The sequence below is a fragment of the Pan paniscus genome, chromosome 15 (genome assembly GCF_029289425.2).
Source record: "Pan paniscus chromosome 15, NHGRI_mPanPan1-v2.0_pri, whole genome shotgun sequence".
Lineage (NCBI taxonomy): Eukaryota > Metazoa > Chordata > Mammalia > Primates > Hominidae > Pan > Pan paniscus.
The window spans coordinates 66040971-66059207 of record NC_073264.2 but is presented as its reverse complement, the minus strand read 5'-3'; the positions used below and the strand labels follow the sequence as shown (position 1 = coordinate 66059207).

The window sequence follows — 18237 nt, the reverse complement described above, 5'->3', positions numbered from 1 at the left end:
CTTTGGGATATGGAATTGATGGAGGTGGAGAATATTGGGGATAAGGACTGAATGAAGAAAGGAGTAGGACAATGCAGGACAACAGTCGTCTTAAGATTTTCACTACACTTTACCCGGCACTAGTGATAGATAAACTCTTCTGACCCTAACCATCACCGTGTGAGATGGGGAGGGTGGTTATCTACCCAGGTCCCACAGGCAAGGAAACAGATGATCAGAGAACTTAAAGATTTGGTCGGGTGCAGTGGCTCATGCCTGTAATCCCAACTCTGGGAGGCCGAGGCAGGAGGACTGCTTGAGCCCAAGAGTTTGGGACCAGCCTGGGCAACATAGTGAGACACTGTCTCTAGAAAAAATTAGCTGAGTGTGGTGGCTTGTGAGGCTGAGGCCAGTGGATCACTTGAGCCCAGAAGGTCAAGGCTGCAGTTGCACCATTGCACTCCTGCCTGGGTGACAGAGAAAGACCCTGTCTCAATAAAAAGAGCTTAAAGATTTGCCTAAGGGTCCGAAGTAACAGTGGCAGAATTGTGGTTGTAAACCACTGAATTGGAATCACTGGAGGGCAAAGCTTTGGCATCTCTAGAAAAATTCCTAAAAACAATTCTCATTTGCAGTCAGAATTAAGAACCACCAACCTAGGCTTTCTGCCTAAGCCAGTGCTGTGTCCAGAGCAAGCACTGTCCCACAGAAAGCCGTAAGAATCATACGCTGCTTAGTGTATGCTTAAAGTTGTAAGCTTTTGGAAAGCGAGGCCAGTTTGAGGTAAATTTGGAGACAGAGATATTTTAGGAGAGCCTCACCAAGTATATTCCATTAGGAAAGGTGAGAACCCTGGGAGTCTGAAGAGTCCAAGGTCACACCAGGAGAAAAGGGATGGCATGTACCTAAGGAAGAGGGAACCCCCACACTCCTCATCTTGGGAACTCCCATGGCCTTCTTGAAGAAGGCTTGCAAAAGAGCAGAGAATAAGAGGCGTCTCTGGAGGCCCAGAGAGTACTAGGGGGAAGCTCTAGGTATGCACATAAATCTGGCAAGTTACAGTTCTGCCCACTATCAGTGCCAAGTCCTTGTGACTCAGTGGCTTGGTGGGGACTCTTTCTTATTGGTTGCTTCTAGGAACTCCACCCAGCTTCAGCAGGGGACACACTTCCCTCTACACTTCCTGTCACTCCTTCTGTCCACTTAGGTAATGGAAACTTGTTTTTAGGGAGCAGTCAGCTGAGACACATGGTCCCTGTATACTTGAACAGCCATGGAAAAGCTGCAAGGCAGCTTGGCGCTCCCTGGTGATAATTACTTCATCTCATCTCAACAAATCAGATTCTCAAGACCAGCTGCTCCCCAGACTTGCTTATTCTTTGTTCCAAGGAGACAGTTCCCAATGGATGTGCCCCTGTGAAAACACCCTAGTAAACATTTGCTTTGTTATTGAAATTTCACTCTAAAATCCCAAAGCTAGGTCAAGCCCCATTGCTAGTTTTACTGATGAAGAAATCAAGGCATTTTTAAAAGAGTAACTTGTTGAGTTGGCGGGTGCTTGGGTCTTTTCAGTTTCTGTGGCTTCCAGGGGTGGGCCTCTGAGATGGCCCTTAGCAGACGTCCTGCGATGCACTGCATGGCTCTTGTTGAAAGCATCAGGGGTGACCTGCCTGCGTCTGGAACCACAGAAGCTTCAACTTCCTCCACACACTTCCTTCTGTGGGAAGGTGACCAGCACAAACCCGCTCTGAAAAGTCTTGGGGACCAAATCTCTGTCTGAGAGGAAGGTAGGTGCAGTTCATCCACTAAGTTTAGCCACCTGTTCTGTGACTCCTCTTCACCATTCTCCCAGCAACGACTGAGCCTCATGACTTGGGGGCTGGGGGATGAGGTGGAGGTGGGGGATATAATATAGGAGATGGTACAGTGCAGGGGCAGAGGCTGGTGTGTTCTCCAGGACAAGTGGCACCACGCACTGAAAGACTTTTCAAGATAAACACAACTTTGTCTCTTCAGCCTGGCAAGAGCTGAGGCACTGAAAACTTCTTTTTTCCCCTAGAAAATGACACACTCTCCTCCTAAGGGTCCCTTTGATTTTGTCCTGGTGGAAAGCAACAAAGAGAAGAACGTGAACAGGAATATGTATATTTCAGTTGTCATCTGAGTCCCATGGACAGGAGGCTCAATTCTCTTCTTCATCTTTCAGATCTCCGCAGACCCTGCCCTCTCACTGTACAATTCAGAGATTGACACTCAGCAGGCATTCAATAAACGTCTGTGTCAAGTGAGAACAACTTGATGGGGCAAGTAGGAGTCAATCCTGCATCCCTCCCTCCCTTTTTTTCCTCTCCATTCGACCTTTAGGGCTCTGGTTTCCTGTAAGCAGTGAATTATTTACCTCTGCTCATAGATATCAAATTGGCCCTTCCCAGGTTGCAGCAGGGTGGGGCGGGGAGGCGGCCTTGTTCAGTCTGTTAATAGGAGGAGCAACCTCCTTGTTCAAACAGCACTTACAGGTGGGGGCCTCTTTTTGCTAAGTCATCCTGGGGATGCTCAAAGCTCCATTGTTAGATCCTTTCTGTCCTCCTTCCTGGCTCCTCCTTCCTCCCCACCCCTCTAATAGGCTCATAAGTGGGCTCAGGCCTCTCTGCGGGGCTCACTCTGCGCTTCACCATGGCTTTCATTGCCAAGTCCTTCTACGACCTCAGTGCCATCAGCCTGGATGGGGAGAAGGTAGATTTCAATACGTTCCGGGGCAGGGCCGTGCTGATTGAGAATGTGGCTTCGCTCTGAGGCACAACCACCCGGGACTTCACCCAGCTCAACGAGCTGCAATGCCGCTTTCCCAGGCGCCTGGTGGTCCTTGGCTTCCCTTGCAACCAATTTGGACATCAGGTGAGGGGTCCCTTCTTGTAATGCACCAAAAGTGTTGGGTTGGTGTAGCTCAGGTGGGATAAAAGGAGAGGCTGAATGACCATGTTTTGGAGTGTCTGGAATAATGGGGTATGTTTTGTTAAGCTAGGTCTTTAGGTGCATGTGACATACCAAGAGAAGGTATATATTTTTTAAGATTAAACACTGAGGCTGTGTGATTCTTATAGTTTACTGTCTTTCTACTATATTACTCCATGAGGGCTGGTTCCAGGTCTGTGTTTCTCTCCACTGTGTCCTCAGTGCCTAGGGCACAGAAAGCACTCATTAAATATTTGTTGAATAAATGAGTGGAGAAAATAGAGGCCAGGAATCAAACAAGAATTGGACAGACTCAAGAGACCTTAGCTCTAGCTGGACTTGGTTTTGCTATTTAATGGCTCTGTGCCCTCGGAAAGGGCGCTTCATTTTTCGGTTTAGTTTCCTCATCTGTAAATTGGGGATAATACCACTTAGCTCATAGGATTATTATGATGTTTAGGGGACAGGATATACAAAAGTAACTTGAAAAATATAAAGTACTATGCAAATGCAAGCAAACTGATTATTTAGATTGAGGATGATTTTTGTTGGTTTAAATTAGCCAAGTGGAAAGAAAATAAGCAGGAAAGAGAAAGGTTTTCAAAAGGCACGTGCCTCTGGGCATTACATGCACCTATTTCTGATTAATGGGTCAAGTTGTTATAGATCTTCAGCCCACACACCTCGAGTTCTCTTTTAGGGATTCTTCTATTTCCACCTATGATTTTAACGTACAAGCAGGGACAATGAACCCAAGCGAACCCTCTCGTTACAATCCCCTTAGTTCAATTCACAGTGGTATGAAGGTGAGGAAGACAGGAAAGCAGGAAGGCTGAAGCATCACTGGCTGTGACAAACCTGAGCCCAAACTGTTCACTGCTCTCACTGTTCTTCCCTAAGTTTTCTGTCTGGCCTTTTCTAGAGCAGGAGAGACAGAAGTAGCAAACCCTCTTTCGAGATGTCCCTCCAGCCCCAGAAGTACCTCCAGCCTCACACCATCACTTCAGCCTAGCAAGTTGCTGGAGGGAGTCTATAACCTACCAGGAGCCAGCCAGCCATTTGTATTAAGAAATAGAAATCTGCCAGGGTACAGTGGCTCACACCTATAATCCCAGCGCTTTGGGAGGCTAAGGTAGGCAGATTGCTTGAGCTCAGGAGTTCAAGATTAGCCTGAGCAACATGGTGAAACCTTGCTTCTACAAAAAATTGCAAAAATTAGCCAGGCATGGTGGCATGTGCCTGTAGTCACAGCTACTTGGGACGCTGAAGTAGCAGGATCGCCTGAGCCTGGGAAGTCGAGGCTGCAGTGAGCTATGATTGTGCCACCGCACCCCAGCCTAGGTGACAGAGTGAGGCCCTGTCTCAGGAAAAAAAGCAGAAACAAAAACAGAGAAGTCCACTAGAGATCAGCTCTGGGCTCATGATGTCATGATGGCCTGGAACTGACTGAACTAGTTAGTTCTCACAGGTCAGAAGCCGGAACTTTCTCCCAGAGGAAGATATCTGTCTCTTAAATTGGAAAGGTAGAGGTGGAAAAGAAGGGTTCCCACGGGCCTTTTGGATTGTCATGAATGGTGATGCTGAGAGGGAATAGGACAGGGATGGCAGTGGGGAGGGAAAGGCAGGGACCAGGTTTTGAGCCAAAGCATGCGTAGCTGAGAGCAGTGAGTGGATAGGAGGTGCAGCAGTCTTTGGGTAGCAGCCTACTCAAGAAAAGAATGATAATTACATACTCACAATCTTTAGCCATCAAGCCCTTATTTCCTCAACTCCCCCTCCCCCTGGCCTATTGCCGAACCCTAAATCCTGTATCCTATTTACTTCATGCCTGTTAGTTACTAAGTAGTTCCATTTAGAGTACACATTCATTGTTGCCTTGAACTTGCTCTGCTGTTATGGCACCTGAAAACTAGATGTTCTTGGATGGGGGTCTTCCTTCATCAAAGCTTCTTCCCATTTGTACTTCAGTTCTAGGACAAGGCAAGAAGAAAGCAAGAAGCTGTAAATCCCATTCCTCTGGGTCTCAATTTCACCCTCAGTTCAAGGAGCTGAGTAGGCAGAGGCAAAGGCTATACTCAACACACGTGCAATTGAAAGCAGGCGAGGCAAAACCAGGGCAGAGGAAAGGGAAGGGGTGTGTGTGTAGGTATGGATTTATGGGTAGGTAGGTCGGTAGGTTAGTTGAAGAGGAGGTTCTAAGCAGTATAACCTAAGCCTCTTTTCTCTTTCTTCTGCTTCAAACACCTTAAGAACTGCTCAGGGTAGACTGGAGACAAAAGCAACAGCTCAGAAGTGCTAAATCTTGAAGAGCAGCCAAAGCATGGGCAACAAAGTGAGACCCCAGCTCTACAAAAAAAAAAAAAAATTAGCCGGGCATGGTGGCCTGTGTCTCTAGTCTCAGCTACTAAAGAGGCTGAAGCAGGAGGAATGCTTGAGCCCAGAAGTTCAAGGCTGCAGTGAGCAACACCTCGTCTGTCTTGTCTCTCTCTCTCTCTCTCCTTCACAGTGAAAAAGAATGACCCTGGGGAGGGAGTGTAGGAGGGTGAAAGAGTTTCATGTTGTGGATCTTTCTCTTCCCCCACCCCCTGTCCACGCACTTTGTCTTTTTCCTCCCCTAGGAGAACTGTCAGAATGAGGAGATCCTGAACAGTCTCAAGTATGTCCGTCCTGGGGGTGGATACCAGCCCACCTTCACCCTTGTCCAAAAATGTGACGTGAATGGGCAGAACGAGCATCCTGTCTTCGCCTACCTGAAGGACAAGCTCCCCTACCCTTATGATGACCCATTTTCCCTCATGACCGATCCCAAGCTCATCATTTGGAGCCCTGTGCGCCGCTCAGATGTGGCCTGGAACTTTGAGAAGTTCCTCATAGGGCCGGAGGGAGAGCCCTTCCGACGCTACAGCCGCACCTTCCCAACCATCAACATTGAGCCTGACATCAAGCGCCTCCTTAAAGTTGCCATATAGATGTGAACTGCTCAGCACACAGATCTCCTACTCCATCCAGTCCTGAGGAGCCTTAGGATGCAGCATGCCCTCAGGAGACACTGCTGGACCTCAGCATTCCCTTGATATCAGTCCCTTTCACTGCAGAGCCTTGCCTTTCCCCTCTGCCTGTTTCCTTTTCCTCTCCCAACCCTCTGGTTGGTGATTTAACTTGGGCTCCAAGACTTGGGTAAGCTCTGGGCCTTCACAGAATGATGGCACCTTCCTAAACCCTCATGGGTGGTGTCTGAGAGGCGTGAAGGGCCTGGAGCCACTCTGCTAGAAGAGACCAATAAAGGGCAGGTGTGGAAACGGCCAGCCTGTGTGTGTGTTCTTTGACAGAGGGCGGAGGGAAGCTACAAACTGCAGGTGGGATAGAGGAGCTGCTAGCACACAAAGCTTTGGGAGGGGAGGATCTGACGGATCAAGGGATGCCCTAATTACTGACAGGAAAGCAAGCGCTGGCCAAGGTCTGCAGTGGCAGGTGCAGTTATGGGAAATGTGAATTATATTATTCCTTTACAGCTCTTCTTCAGAACTGGGGAAAAAGAGAAAGTGATAATGGGAGGTAGAGGAGGAAAAGACAATGAGTCCTTTGGTTGGGGATATTGGGAGGCTGTTAGGAGGATTACAGTCAGGAAGCATCAATAATAGCACTGTGGGTACTGGGCCAACTAGATCTGACTTGTGCCTTGGGAAATTCCTGGGCAGTCAGCTTAGTTAATGTTTACCAATAGCAAGGGCATAGAGGGTGTAGTTACTGAGAACACAAACAGCACTTTATCTTTTTCCTGATCATCAAACATCTCGGGTGTTTGATCCTTTGCTAGACTGATTCTCCCTCCTTTTTAAAGTTCATGGCCTGGGTGTGGTGGCTCACACCTATAATCCCAGCACTTTGAGAGGCCGAGACAGGCGGATCACTTGAGGTCAGGAGTTCGAGACCAGCCTGGCCAACATGATGAAACCCTGTCTGTACTAAAAATACAAAAAATTAGCCAGGTGTGGTGGTGCACGCTTGTAATCCCAGCTACTCAGGAGGCTGAGGTGGGAGACTCATTTGAACCCGGGAGGTGGAGGCTGCAGTGAGCCAAGATGGCGGCGCCACTACACTCCAGCCTGGGCGACAGAGTGAGACTCCATCTCAAAATAAATAAATAAAGTTCACATTACACCCTCATTCTTCTCAAAATCACATATTCACAAATTCAGGCTCGAGACAAATAGAGGCAGGAATGCCTGGACTCATTTCTTCCTCCGTAAGAAGGAAGGGGTTGGGGATGGGAGAGAGCCTCCCTTCAGAGTCAGGCTGTTTATAATCTGCCATTTGCAACATCATTATTCCTCACTGTGAGGACAGTTTTGCTCAGAGGCCTTGCAAGGATGGTGTCCCCAATTCCTCACCCAGTGCAGACATAATCAAAACATATCACCACCGCCAAGGTCAGGTTCTATCATGTTCTGGAAAAGATACCTGCTGAGAGGCCACTGCCTGTCACCTTGCCCCACAGACCTCATCCTGGAAACTTCTCATTTCACCTTCCCTTCTTTGACCACTAGATGGAATATTTTCACTTCTATTCACTGAAGCCCTGAAGGGACAGTTTTCCAAACTGGACACACTGCTTGAGAAGCCCAATGCTGAAGGGAAAATGTTTTTCCTTTAATTGTTCTGCTTACCCTAACCATTTTCTAAGCACTTGCATCATATGAGAGTGAATGTGGAATAGATGTTTAGGATCCCCACTGTCTGACCTTCAACTAAACCTGTCAACAGTGCTTTATTTCAAAAGGGTAACCTGAGTATTACAGTGGGAATCCCCTGACACCTTTCTGCAGGGCCTTCTGCTAACTTAAGGCTACCCTTACCTTCACTCTTGAAACCTCAAGGCTTTCAGATTCCTGCTCTTAAAGTCAACAGCTGGGGTATGAATTATTATGGGGCAGGACCATGTACTGATTTTAGAGCAGTAACTGCAGACAAATTGCTTTCCTGACAAAACAGAGAATTCTTCTTGGATGCTAGTTATCACCTTGACAGTACCATAGCCTGTTGTTACATGCAGTAACAGAGCCAGCTATCTCGGGTGTTGGAAACATGCCACAGGCAACTTAGAGCCTGAGACACCAGTACAATGTGTTCGGTCTTTCCCTTGAGGCCCAAGTTCAAGGAATTATTTAGGGATTCCCAAAGGAATGGGAATTACAGTATAAGTGATTCTGCAGAAAGTCAAGAGAAGGCCATAAAGCTAGAATGAAGGCTCTTCACTTGGGAGGGGAAATGCTATTTGCTTCAGACAGAACCTGATCTGTTCAGCTCAGGAGGAAACAGGGAAGGCAAGACTGGAAGATTCTATTTTAAAAGGATGTTTAGGTTTACCAAATATTTAGTTGTGCTGTTGTTAAAATGAAGAGAAATTAGAAAGTGTTTCCTTTCCTTTATTCTTCATCTTGTTTGTCCCCCTTATCATCCTCAGAAGTATTAGCTTGTGATCATAAACAGACAAGGCAAAGCTTTAAAATATCACCCACTTTTCTAGATAAACAAAAATCTTTTAATCAGATTTCCCTAGGGGCACCCAGAAGGAGGGGGAAGTCTCCTTAACAACTCTCCCAGAAGTGCTGAGATAATGCTATTCAACTCAGAGGAGGGACAGAGAGAATCACTAACCTGAGGGCTCTTACAAAAACAAAAAACAAAACAAAAAAACCAGAGCTTGGAACAAGTGATTTTAGGAGGCCAGGGTAAAGACACTGAAATCGATAATTATCTTCATGACTATGTTCCCATAGCTATCTCTCCTTAGTTTATGAGACACTGAGGCCCAGTGTGGTGGCTCAAGCCTATAATCCCAACACTTTGGGAAGTTGAGGCGGGAAGATGGCCTGAGCCCAGGAGCTCACTATGTAGCCTGGGCTACACAGTGAGACCTCGTCTCTACAAAAAATTAAAAAAAAAAAAAAAAAAAATCGGCTGAGCATGGTGATGTACACCTGTAATGGTTTCAGCTACTCAGGCGGCTAGGGTGGGAGAATTGCTTGCGCCTGGGAGTTTGAGGCTGCAGTGAGCTATGATTGCACCACTGCACTCCAGCCTGGATGAGACCTTGTCTCAAAAACACTGAGTCAAACTCTAGAACTTTATTATAATCACCATCACGACCATCATCCAAACTACCATTCATTTAATATTTACTATGGGCACAGACTGGGCTAGGTACTTTATATACACTAGGTTATTTAACCCTCATAGAGATCCCATGAAAAATTGTTATTTCTATTAAAAGAAAAGGTAATTGGGCAAGACACTTGCCAAGGACACACAGCTTAGGAAGCAGCAAAGCTGAAAGTTAAAGCCAGGTCAGTCTGACTCCAAAGCCTCTACTCTTAACCATAACACAACAGTGCTTTCTTCTAGCTCAGATTTTTCTTCATAAAGACCACTGACAGCTGCCTGCACACAGCATTAGATTTAAAAATCATTAGATTTAAAAATTCTGTGGAGGCATGATGGTTTCTAGTTTTCCACTGAAGACACTGAGGTACAGACAGGATAAGTGACTTGCCCAGTGTCCCATTATTAGCAGGTGACAAAGCTAATTCTAGACCCAGATCTTTTAATTCCTTTTCTATCCAACTATACTGTATCTTACAACAGTCTTGTACTACAGTAAAAAAAAACATACATTTTTAAATTGAGCGCCTCAAATAACTAGCCCTGCTCACAACATGAAAGAATGAAATCGAACGGACTTTTGATACACTGAAATAAAGGACAGTGAACATAAACCTCTTCATGGTAACTTACAAATAACAAGCCATATCTGGTTGTGCCCAAGCTATCTGATGTCAATTAAATTAGTACTGGGAGAACCTAAAACCATGTGAGAAAGAGCTAGATCAAACAAAACAACAAATACTGGCTGAGCTTTTAACTTCAGGAGCCTAACTAGCCAGACCTGTACATCACAGAATAATTAGAGAAAAAGGAGGTGCCAAGATAAGCCCACGTTTCCAATTATCCCCACGTTTCCAATTATCCCCACAGGTGATTTCTCTTCCGTCTTATATCTCAGGAAGGAAAGTAAAAAGAAGAGCCATGTTTTGCCTAATTCCTTTTTTTTATTTTATTATTATTATACTTTAAGTTTTAGGGTACATGTGCACGATGTGCAGGTTAGTTATATACGTATACATGTGCCATGCTGGTGTGCTGCACCCACTAACTCGTCATTTAGCATCAGGTATATCTCCTAATGCTGTCCCTCACCCCTCCCCTCACCCCACAACAGTCCCTAGAGTGTGATGTTCCCCTTCTTGTCTCCATGTGTTCTCATTGTTCAATTCCCATCTATGAGTGAGAACATGCGGTGTTTGGTTTTTTGTCCTTGCGATAGTTTACTGAGAATGAAGATTTCCAATTTCATCCATGTCCCTAATTCCTAATTTGAACAGAAAAATAAGGATTCTGTGAAACTGGGTTCAAGTGGTCTTTATTAGATCCACATAAGAATCTAGAAAATGATAAAATATCACAAAACACAGCACAATGTGGGTTTACCAATAATGAAATATAGAGAGAGGATCTTATGTTTTAAATTTTTGTAACATATAGTCCAAAACAAATAGATAATTATACATTCTGCAATAGATGAGGACATTGGCAGGGCATATAAAATTAGACTCTTGGGCTTCAAATGACTAAGTTGGAAGCATTAGCAAACTCAAGGAAGGGACAATTCAGGGGCTATAATGGGCTTAATGCTGCTATTTAAAGTAATGAAGCATTTTCTCTGCTTTCTGGATTCATTTCACCAAACGATTTCCTCAGCAGGTCAGATATAGATTTGCAGCAAAATGAAAAACATTTTCCAGGAATAAAACAACTGATCCCTACAACAGCTGACTTAACTTTTCTGAATAATAAATCTTCATCTGACATGCCCAGATGCCTCAGAGTACTGTCACTGATATTCTTAACCTCTTCCTAACCTTGCCAGATCCTTGTATTTCATATTTGCCAAACATAATTACTGAGAGGGGGGTAACTGCACTAGCTGTGTGATCTTAAACAAGTTATTTAACTTCTTTTTTTGTTGTTGTTTTGTTTTGTTTTTGTTTTTGAGATGGAGTCTTGCTCTGTCTCCCAGGCTGGAGTGCAGTGGCATGACCTTGGCTCATCACAACCTCCCTGTCGCGGGTTCAAGCGATTCTCCTGTTCAGCCTCCCATGTTGCTGGGACTGCAGGTGCATACCACCACCCCTGGCTAATTTTTGTTTTTGTATTTTTAGTAAAGACGAGGTTGCACCATGTTGGCCAGGCTGGTCTCAAACTCCTGACCTCAGGTGATCCGCCTGCTTTGGCCTCCCAAAGTGCTGGGATTACAGGGGTGAGCCACCGCACCTGGCAAGTTATTTAACTTCTTTGTGCCTGAGTTTTTTTTGGCTCTAAAAGTGCTACACTGAAATAAAGAATAGTGAATATAAACCTTTTCATGATAACTTACAAATAACAAGCCATATCTGGTTATGGCTAAACTATCAATAGCACCTACCTTATGAATTTGTTAATGAGGATTAAATAAGTGCTTAAAAAGGTCTTAGCACGTAGTAAGTACTTAATAAAGCTCAGATATTATCATCATTACTGTTATTCAACAAAGCTTTTCCCTAGTATCTACAATGAACACTTTGCTCATTTCTTGTTCTTATAAGACCTTAGTTCAGAATTTCCAAATCTCCTAGATATGAAGAAACACTTTTGTTTCTAATGCCTGACCCTTTAAATTTAGGTCTCAGAATGAGCACTAATTGAAGCCACCTCATTGTTTCTAGTACTTTATATGCTTTCTAAAGTATCTTACATTCACTAATTCATTTAAATCTCCTAACAATACTGTGATGAATGTATTATATCAATTTTTATTAGTCCAATTTGATAGAAACAGGACAATAAAGTCCAGAGTAATGCTTTGCTTAATGACTATACTGCTACTAAATGGCAGAGAGGCCTAAATGCCAGAGTTTATAACCTCCTAGCCAGTGCTCATGAAACTATGCAAAGTAAGATATTCTAAAATCCCTTTAAAGCCAATGAAACCATTTTCTCATTTATATTAACTAAAGTCCACACTGTATTCAGATTTCCCTAGTTTCTACCAAACGACCTTTTTTTCTTTTCGTGGTATATAATTCCATGTAGGATACCACATTACATCTAGCAGTCATGTCTTCTCAGGCTCCTCTTGGCTGTGACCATGTCTCAGATTTTCCTTGTTTTTTATGGCCTTGATAGTTTTGAGAAGTACTGGTTAGGTATTTTAAAGAATGCTTCTCAATTGGAATTTGTGTGATGTTTTTCTCCTGATCAGACTTGGGTTCTGAGTTCTGGGGAGGAGGACCACAGAGGTAAAGTGCCATTCTTATCACCTTCTGTATGATGTGATGCTATCAAGGATACATGCTATCAAAAGGGCTTATCATGGATGATGTTAACCTCAATCACCTGGCTGAGCTGGTGTCTGTCAGATTTCTCCACTGTAAAGTTACTCTTTTCCCCCCTTTCCATATTATACTCTGCAAGGAAGTCACTATGCAGAGCCCACTAAGTGGGGAGTATCTACATAAATTATTTGAAATTCTTCTGCACAAGAGATTTGTTCCCATTCAATCATTTATATTAGTTTGGGCTTGTAAATATTTATTATATAGTTTGGGTTATAACCCAATACTACTTTATTTTGTTACTCAAATTGCTCCAGCTGTGGCCTTTCAGAGATCCTTCAGTTCGATCATGCTGACATACTCCCAATCACTGTGATTTTTTTTTTTTAATTTCAGTATTTCATTTTTCTGTGGCACAAGATACTCTAGGCTCATCTTGTATAGTTCATATCCCAGTTCTAGAATCAGTTGATTTTCTAAGGAGCCCTGGTTCCTTTTATTGGAAACCAAAATCTGGGCACCAGGTGTACTCCCATTCTAGTTGTTTTCTGACCACATAACTGCTAACAAAGATGCTTCACTCTGGCTACACTGATGTGAACTTTGAACTTTAGCAGAAGAGCTCAGCTCTAGAGAACAATGAGCTCCTACATTACCTTTTTTCCTCAAAGAATAAGTAAGTCTAAGCAGAAAAAAAATATGCAAAGAATTTGCAGTATGAATGAAGTAAGACAAACCATCAGGCTTGCTGTATTGTAAACCAACACAATATAGTTATAACAGATCTGTAGAAGGATCCTTAGAATAAGAGAGTCATTTGTCGGGGGTCATCAGGGAGAATACTGATAGTATCTTCGGCTTTGCCGCATAACAGACACAGCATGGTATACTCCTAGAACAAGATAAAGTGCATAATTACCTAGAGGAACAGGGAAAAAGATGCTTTATAACTTATTCTAGTTAAGATGTTCTCTACAAATTGTCATGAATATTCTTTCTGTACATTGGATCAATTTCTTCAACATGTATCAGCAATGTCTTAGGCTTATTCTGTATATTCCAGAGCCTGTTGTTTATATAAATTGATACATAAATGTCATCTTGGAAATACATGGCTATTTCTCAGAAAGCACATATATTTAGCTTAGTGCTATTTAAAGTAATGAAGCAATTTGAGTGTGGGTCCCTATGGACAAATTCCTATTCTTACAGCTGTTCCTTTCTAGCATATTTAACACTAATACACAACAGAAACAATTTTTTGAAAGGAGAAAATTCCCAAACTGAAAAAGCTATTTTTATCTACCCTAGGAAAATAAACAATTATGTTAAATTCACTAGTATGTCCTGCCTCATTTTCAGATGGCTAGATGTCTGGGAATTTGATCCATTTAAGAAGTTTGTTTCCTAGGCTTAATAAATGCCCAGATTGGTAATAGAGGAGATTTTGTTTTAGGCAAAAACCCTTAGGGCAAGGTCCTTTTTCTTTTTTTTTTTAGACACGGTCTCACTGTGTTGCCCAGATTGGAGTGCAGTGGCGCAATGATGGTTCACTGCAGCCTTGACCTCCTGTGCTCAAGTGATCATCCCACCTCAGACCCCCAAGTAATTGAGATTACAAGCATTCGGCATCACGCCTGGCTAATTTTTAAATTTTTTGTAGAGATGGGGTCTCACTATGTTGCCCAGGGTGGCCTCAAACTCCTATGCTCAAGTGATCCTCCTGCCTTGGCCTCCCAAAGTGACAGGATTACAGGTGTGAGCCACTGCATCCAGCCCAAAGTCCTACTCTTATAGCTTTCCCTTTCTAGAATATTTAACAGTCATAAACTACAGAGACATATTTCTTTGAAACCTTTCATTTAAAAGCCTTTTTCTCTGTACAAAAACAAACATCTATGTTAAGTCTTCTAGAATTTCCACACCTGATGCTAAGTTTGCTAGCTGTCTGGAAATTGATCAGTCAAGGCAGTTTGTGTTTCTTAGGTTTAGACAGTCACTAGAGAGGGCCACAGAGGTAAACAATGACTGTGGTACAAAGAAATAGAAGCAGGCAACTGCCTTTTCCATCTTCTACTGGTGAGTTCAGGAGGGGAGCTTAGTTGTGGCAGTGGAAAGATTGCTTTATGAATGAAAAATAAAATAAAAATACATCCTCTTCAAGGTCTTTTACTGTTCTCAAATACTTCCACTGCTTCAACCCACCAGGCATTGCTATTTGGATGGCAACCTTTTACAGGAAAAGAAGAAGGAAAAAAGTAAAGAGTCAAAAAGAGAAAATGTGTGAGGCTAAACAAATACTTGAGTTTTCAACCAATCCAGCCATTGACAAATTTATACTGAGTGCCTACATGCTCTGCAATGTGCTGGCAGACATGAAAGAACAAAGTCTGACTTTATACAATCTGCAATCTAACTTGGGAGGGGGAAAAAACCTAACATATAATCTGGCAAGACTATTAAATCAGTGAGACTGATTACACCTGTAATCTTTATAGGCGGTCTGGAACCCAAATTTCATTGCAAGTCAATTATTTGGAATTCAAAAGCAATTTACCACAGAAGTAATGTCATACATGGCGGTTAGGTTCCCAGGAAAATCCACAAGTCTTTTAAATTTATATTGTTCAAGCACCATAGAATCTAACCATATATAGAAGTGCTTCTGTGGGAAAATATGTCTAGAATTCTAACTTGGGATGCCAGGAACAGATCTCCTCATGCTGCCAGGAATATGATGAGATTAGGACACCTTTTATCAAAACCAGCCAAGTACAGAAAATAATTCCCCCAGTCATTCACAGGGACTCTCAAAGGCTCCAATTGGGCAGGGCCTAGGGGGAAATATTTGGAGGGAAGAGCAGAGTGGGCGGAATTACCTCTGAGTAAGACCAGATCTTTTTTTTTTTTTTATTCTGAGGGCTTTACTTTTTTCTCTATTAGCTTTACTCTCTTCCTCTATTAGTCCCTGTTAATTCTGACTCCAAGTCTTCTCCTTCCCTGGCCCACAGAGGAATAGAAAGCAGTCTCATAGTTTCTGTCTTGTTTCTTGAAGTAAACACACAATTTTGGTGTGTGTGTGGGGGGGGGCTTTTGCTAGGAGGATTTTTTTTTAAATAAAGGATACCTATAATAATTTATCATGTATTTTCCATGTAAACTCTGTCCCTCTGTCTCCACTTTCTCCCTAGTCTTGCCATCAGAAAATCCTACTTTGTTTAATAATGGCATTATGGTTGTTTTAAAAACAGAATACTTATCTTTCAGAGAGACTAATGAAGTATTTAAAGAGGTAGTGATACGTTTGGAATTTGCTTTGAAATAATCCTATGGGGGGATGTGAGAATGGTGAAATATAAATAAAGCAACATGAAGATGGGTAGTGTACATTAGTACACTATTCTGCCTACTTTGGACTATGTTTAAATCTCCTATGTTTAATATAAAACAACAATGGTGGCTGGGAATCCCACCTTGAACTTGAACTACTGCCAGGATAGGATGAAGGGCTGGGGTAGGGTGGGGACAAGGACAGTAAGTAATGGCAGCTGAGAATGGAGGGTTCTTGTGGCCATTAGGCTGAGGTAGAAGTTCCCAGGTGGCTATTCACTAGAGTCAGGGCCTGACATAGGTACAAGAAAAGTTCAGAAAAGGGAGAAGATGCATAGGCTTGAAGAGCAAAGAGGAGATGGAATTGGAGTTCAGGTAGAAAGAGGTAAGATTTAGTTGGCTTGAAGGTAGAGAGAGGGAATATTCAAATCAAGGAAAAGGCAAGAATATGGACAGCAATATGGAAAAGAGCATGCGCATCGCTTACGGAGTAAAAGGGAAAGGAAGCTACATTTGGTTTGTCAGCAGGGGAGTGGAGGATGACATGTTTAAGAAGATTAACTTGATGGCAGTGTGCAGAACTGCAGTCTGGGGAATGCTGCAGTAATTCAGCCTTCAATGGGTATGGTCCTTGACATGAGGTGTGGTGCCAGAGTCAGAGAAAAGGCAAGCAAAACAAAGAAAAAAAAGAGGGGATGAGGGGTGTAGGCACGAAGGCTAGAGAAGGAAATGAGAAAGGTATCTAATAGGTCTCTACTGAGACTGAGTACATGTGTGTTCACTACATGAGAGAGCATAAAGAAGGTTCCAGACCACAGAACAAAAGCTGAGGAGTATCACTTCAGAGAAAACAGGAAAGAAAACTAAGAGAAAACACAAAGGAGCAGTTAAAATGATTTAAAAAGGAAAGAAGTCAAGCACTATGGACCTCAAGGGCAGAAATGCTTCAAAAAGACAACAATAGTTAATAAAACTAGATGCAGAAGCCATGTAAGAGAGAAAAGAACTAAGGCAGTCACAGGATGTGGTTAGATTATAGGAAACGTATGAGAGAATAGTTTTAGCACAGAGAAAATGAAAATCACTTTGTAGGTACTTAAGAGGAGTATAGGAAAATAAGGAAAATAGGGTAAAGACCCATTCAAGTGGCCAGGTAATGGCTCACACCTGTAATCCCAGCACTTTGGGAGGCTGAGGCAGGAGGACTGTTTGAGCCCAGGGGTTCAAGACCAGCCTGGGCAACCAAGTGAGATCTCATCTCTACAAAAAAAATTTTTTAAATAGCCATGCACAGAGGCTAGTGCCTGTAGTCTCAGCTACTCGAGGGGTTGAGGCAGAAGGATCGCCTGAGCATGGGAGGTCAAGGCTGCAGGGAGCTGTGATCAGGCCACTGCACTCCATCTTGGGCGGCAGAGTAAGACCTTGTTGCAACAAACAACCTGTTCAACTAAAGAAGCAAGAGGAAGAAGAAATGATTACAGGATGAATCAAAGTACACTGGAAAGAAAGACGATAACATGAGATTCCTGAGGAAATGCAGTAGGGGTAGCATTAGAGAGGGGTAAATAAAAATCTTTCTCTCTAACAGGAGAGAAGGAAGAGTAAAGTTGGGACAATGCTAAGTATGGTGTACATATGAAACAGTAGCAGGAAATAAAAGAAGGGAAGCTGGGCCAGTCCAGTGAGAACCTTGAAATGAGGAGCTTGGATATTGTACTGTAGCTAAAGGTGCACTATGGGAAGGCCAATGAGGTCACCCAAAAGTATTTATTTTTACTTTTTAGTAGAGACAGGGTCTCACTATGTTGCCCAGACTGTACTCAAACACTTGGCCTCAAGAGATTCTCCTGCCTCAGTCTCCTGAGTAGCTCGAACTATAGGCACACACCACTGTGTCCAGCTTTGAAAACATTATTTTAAGAAAATTAATATGATGGTAGAGTATGGAGTATGAATTGGCGGCGGGGGGGGGGTGGGGTGGGGGGAGAAGTAGACTGGGAGTAGAGAGTCTAGTTTAAGAATCATTTTCACCATTTCATAGTTTCTTGCATCGTGACTACAAGCCACCTTCCTTTACCTTCTTCCTGTCCCAGAGTAATTTCCAGGGCAGCTTTGAAAATGGCTGCATTCAGTCAAAAAGGAAAAATCAGCTAGACTTTGGTCTAGCTAATTTACAATGGCTTGGTTAGGACATAAACAGGCAACCTCAATATCCATTCAGGAGCTGTACATAACTCACGTGAGTTTCAGGAGTGTCTTGAAAATAGCTATAAGCACTCCTTTCCTCCCATAAAAGAATAGGACTGTTTCTTTAAGCCCAGGAGATGCTCATCTCCCTATGTGGCCACTACTCATTCACTAAGATGTCAATTTTGCCCTAAGTTACGCATATCATATAAATATTTCTCGAGGCATAATTTTTGGATGCTGAAGAAATATAAAATATAGTCAAGATGTTATTTTAGATTAACCACAACATATCAGACCAGACTCTGACAGGTGACTAAGCACTTTCTTCCATGCTAAAATAAGGAATAAGAGGGGT

The 18237-nt window shown here is 43.1% G+C and overlaps 2 protein-coding genes across 6 annotated transcripts in view; one reads left to right on the top strand and one right to left on the bottom strand.

Annotated features, from left to right (window-relative positions):
• Positions 1-2415: 2415 nt before the first annotated feature.
• On the top strand, positions 2416-10879 carry GPX2 (glutathione peroxidase 2). Its single transcript, XM_003824048.5, has 2 exons — positions 2416-2874; positions 5550-10879. The coding sequence occupies exons 1-2, from the start codon at positions 2653-2655 to the stop codon at positions 5898-5900; spliced, it is 573 nt and encodes a 190-aa protein (XP_003824096.2). The 5' UTR covers positions 2416-2652; the 3' UTR covers positions 5901-10879.
• Positions 10396-18237, bottom strand: part of CHURC1 (churchill domain containing 1) — a 20610-nt gene continuing 12768 nt past the window's right edge. For all 5 annotated transcript variants that reach the window (XR_004666215.3, XR_004666216.3, XM_008977761.4 and 2 more), the window contains one exon: positions 10396-13254. Coding sequence is in view for 3 of the 5 variants with exons in the window: in XM_008977761.4 (XP_008976009.1) it covers positions 13162-13254 (93 nt within the window). In the remaining 2 variants the exon portion in view is untranslated. The remainder of the gene's footprint in view (positions 13255-18237) is intronic.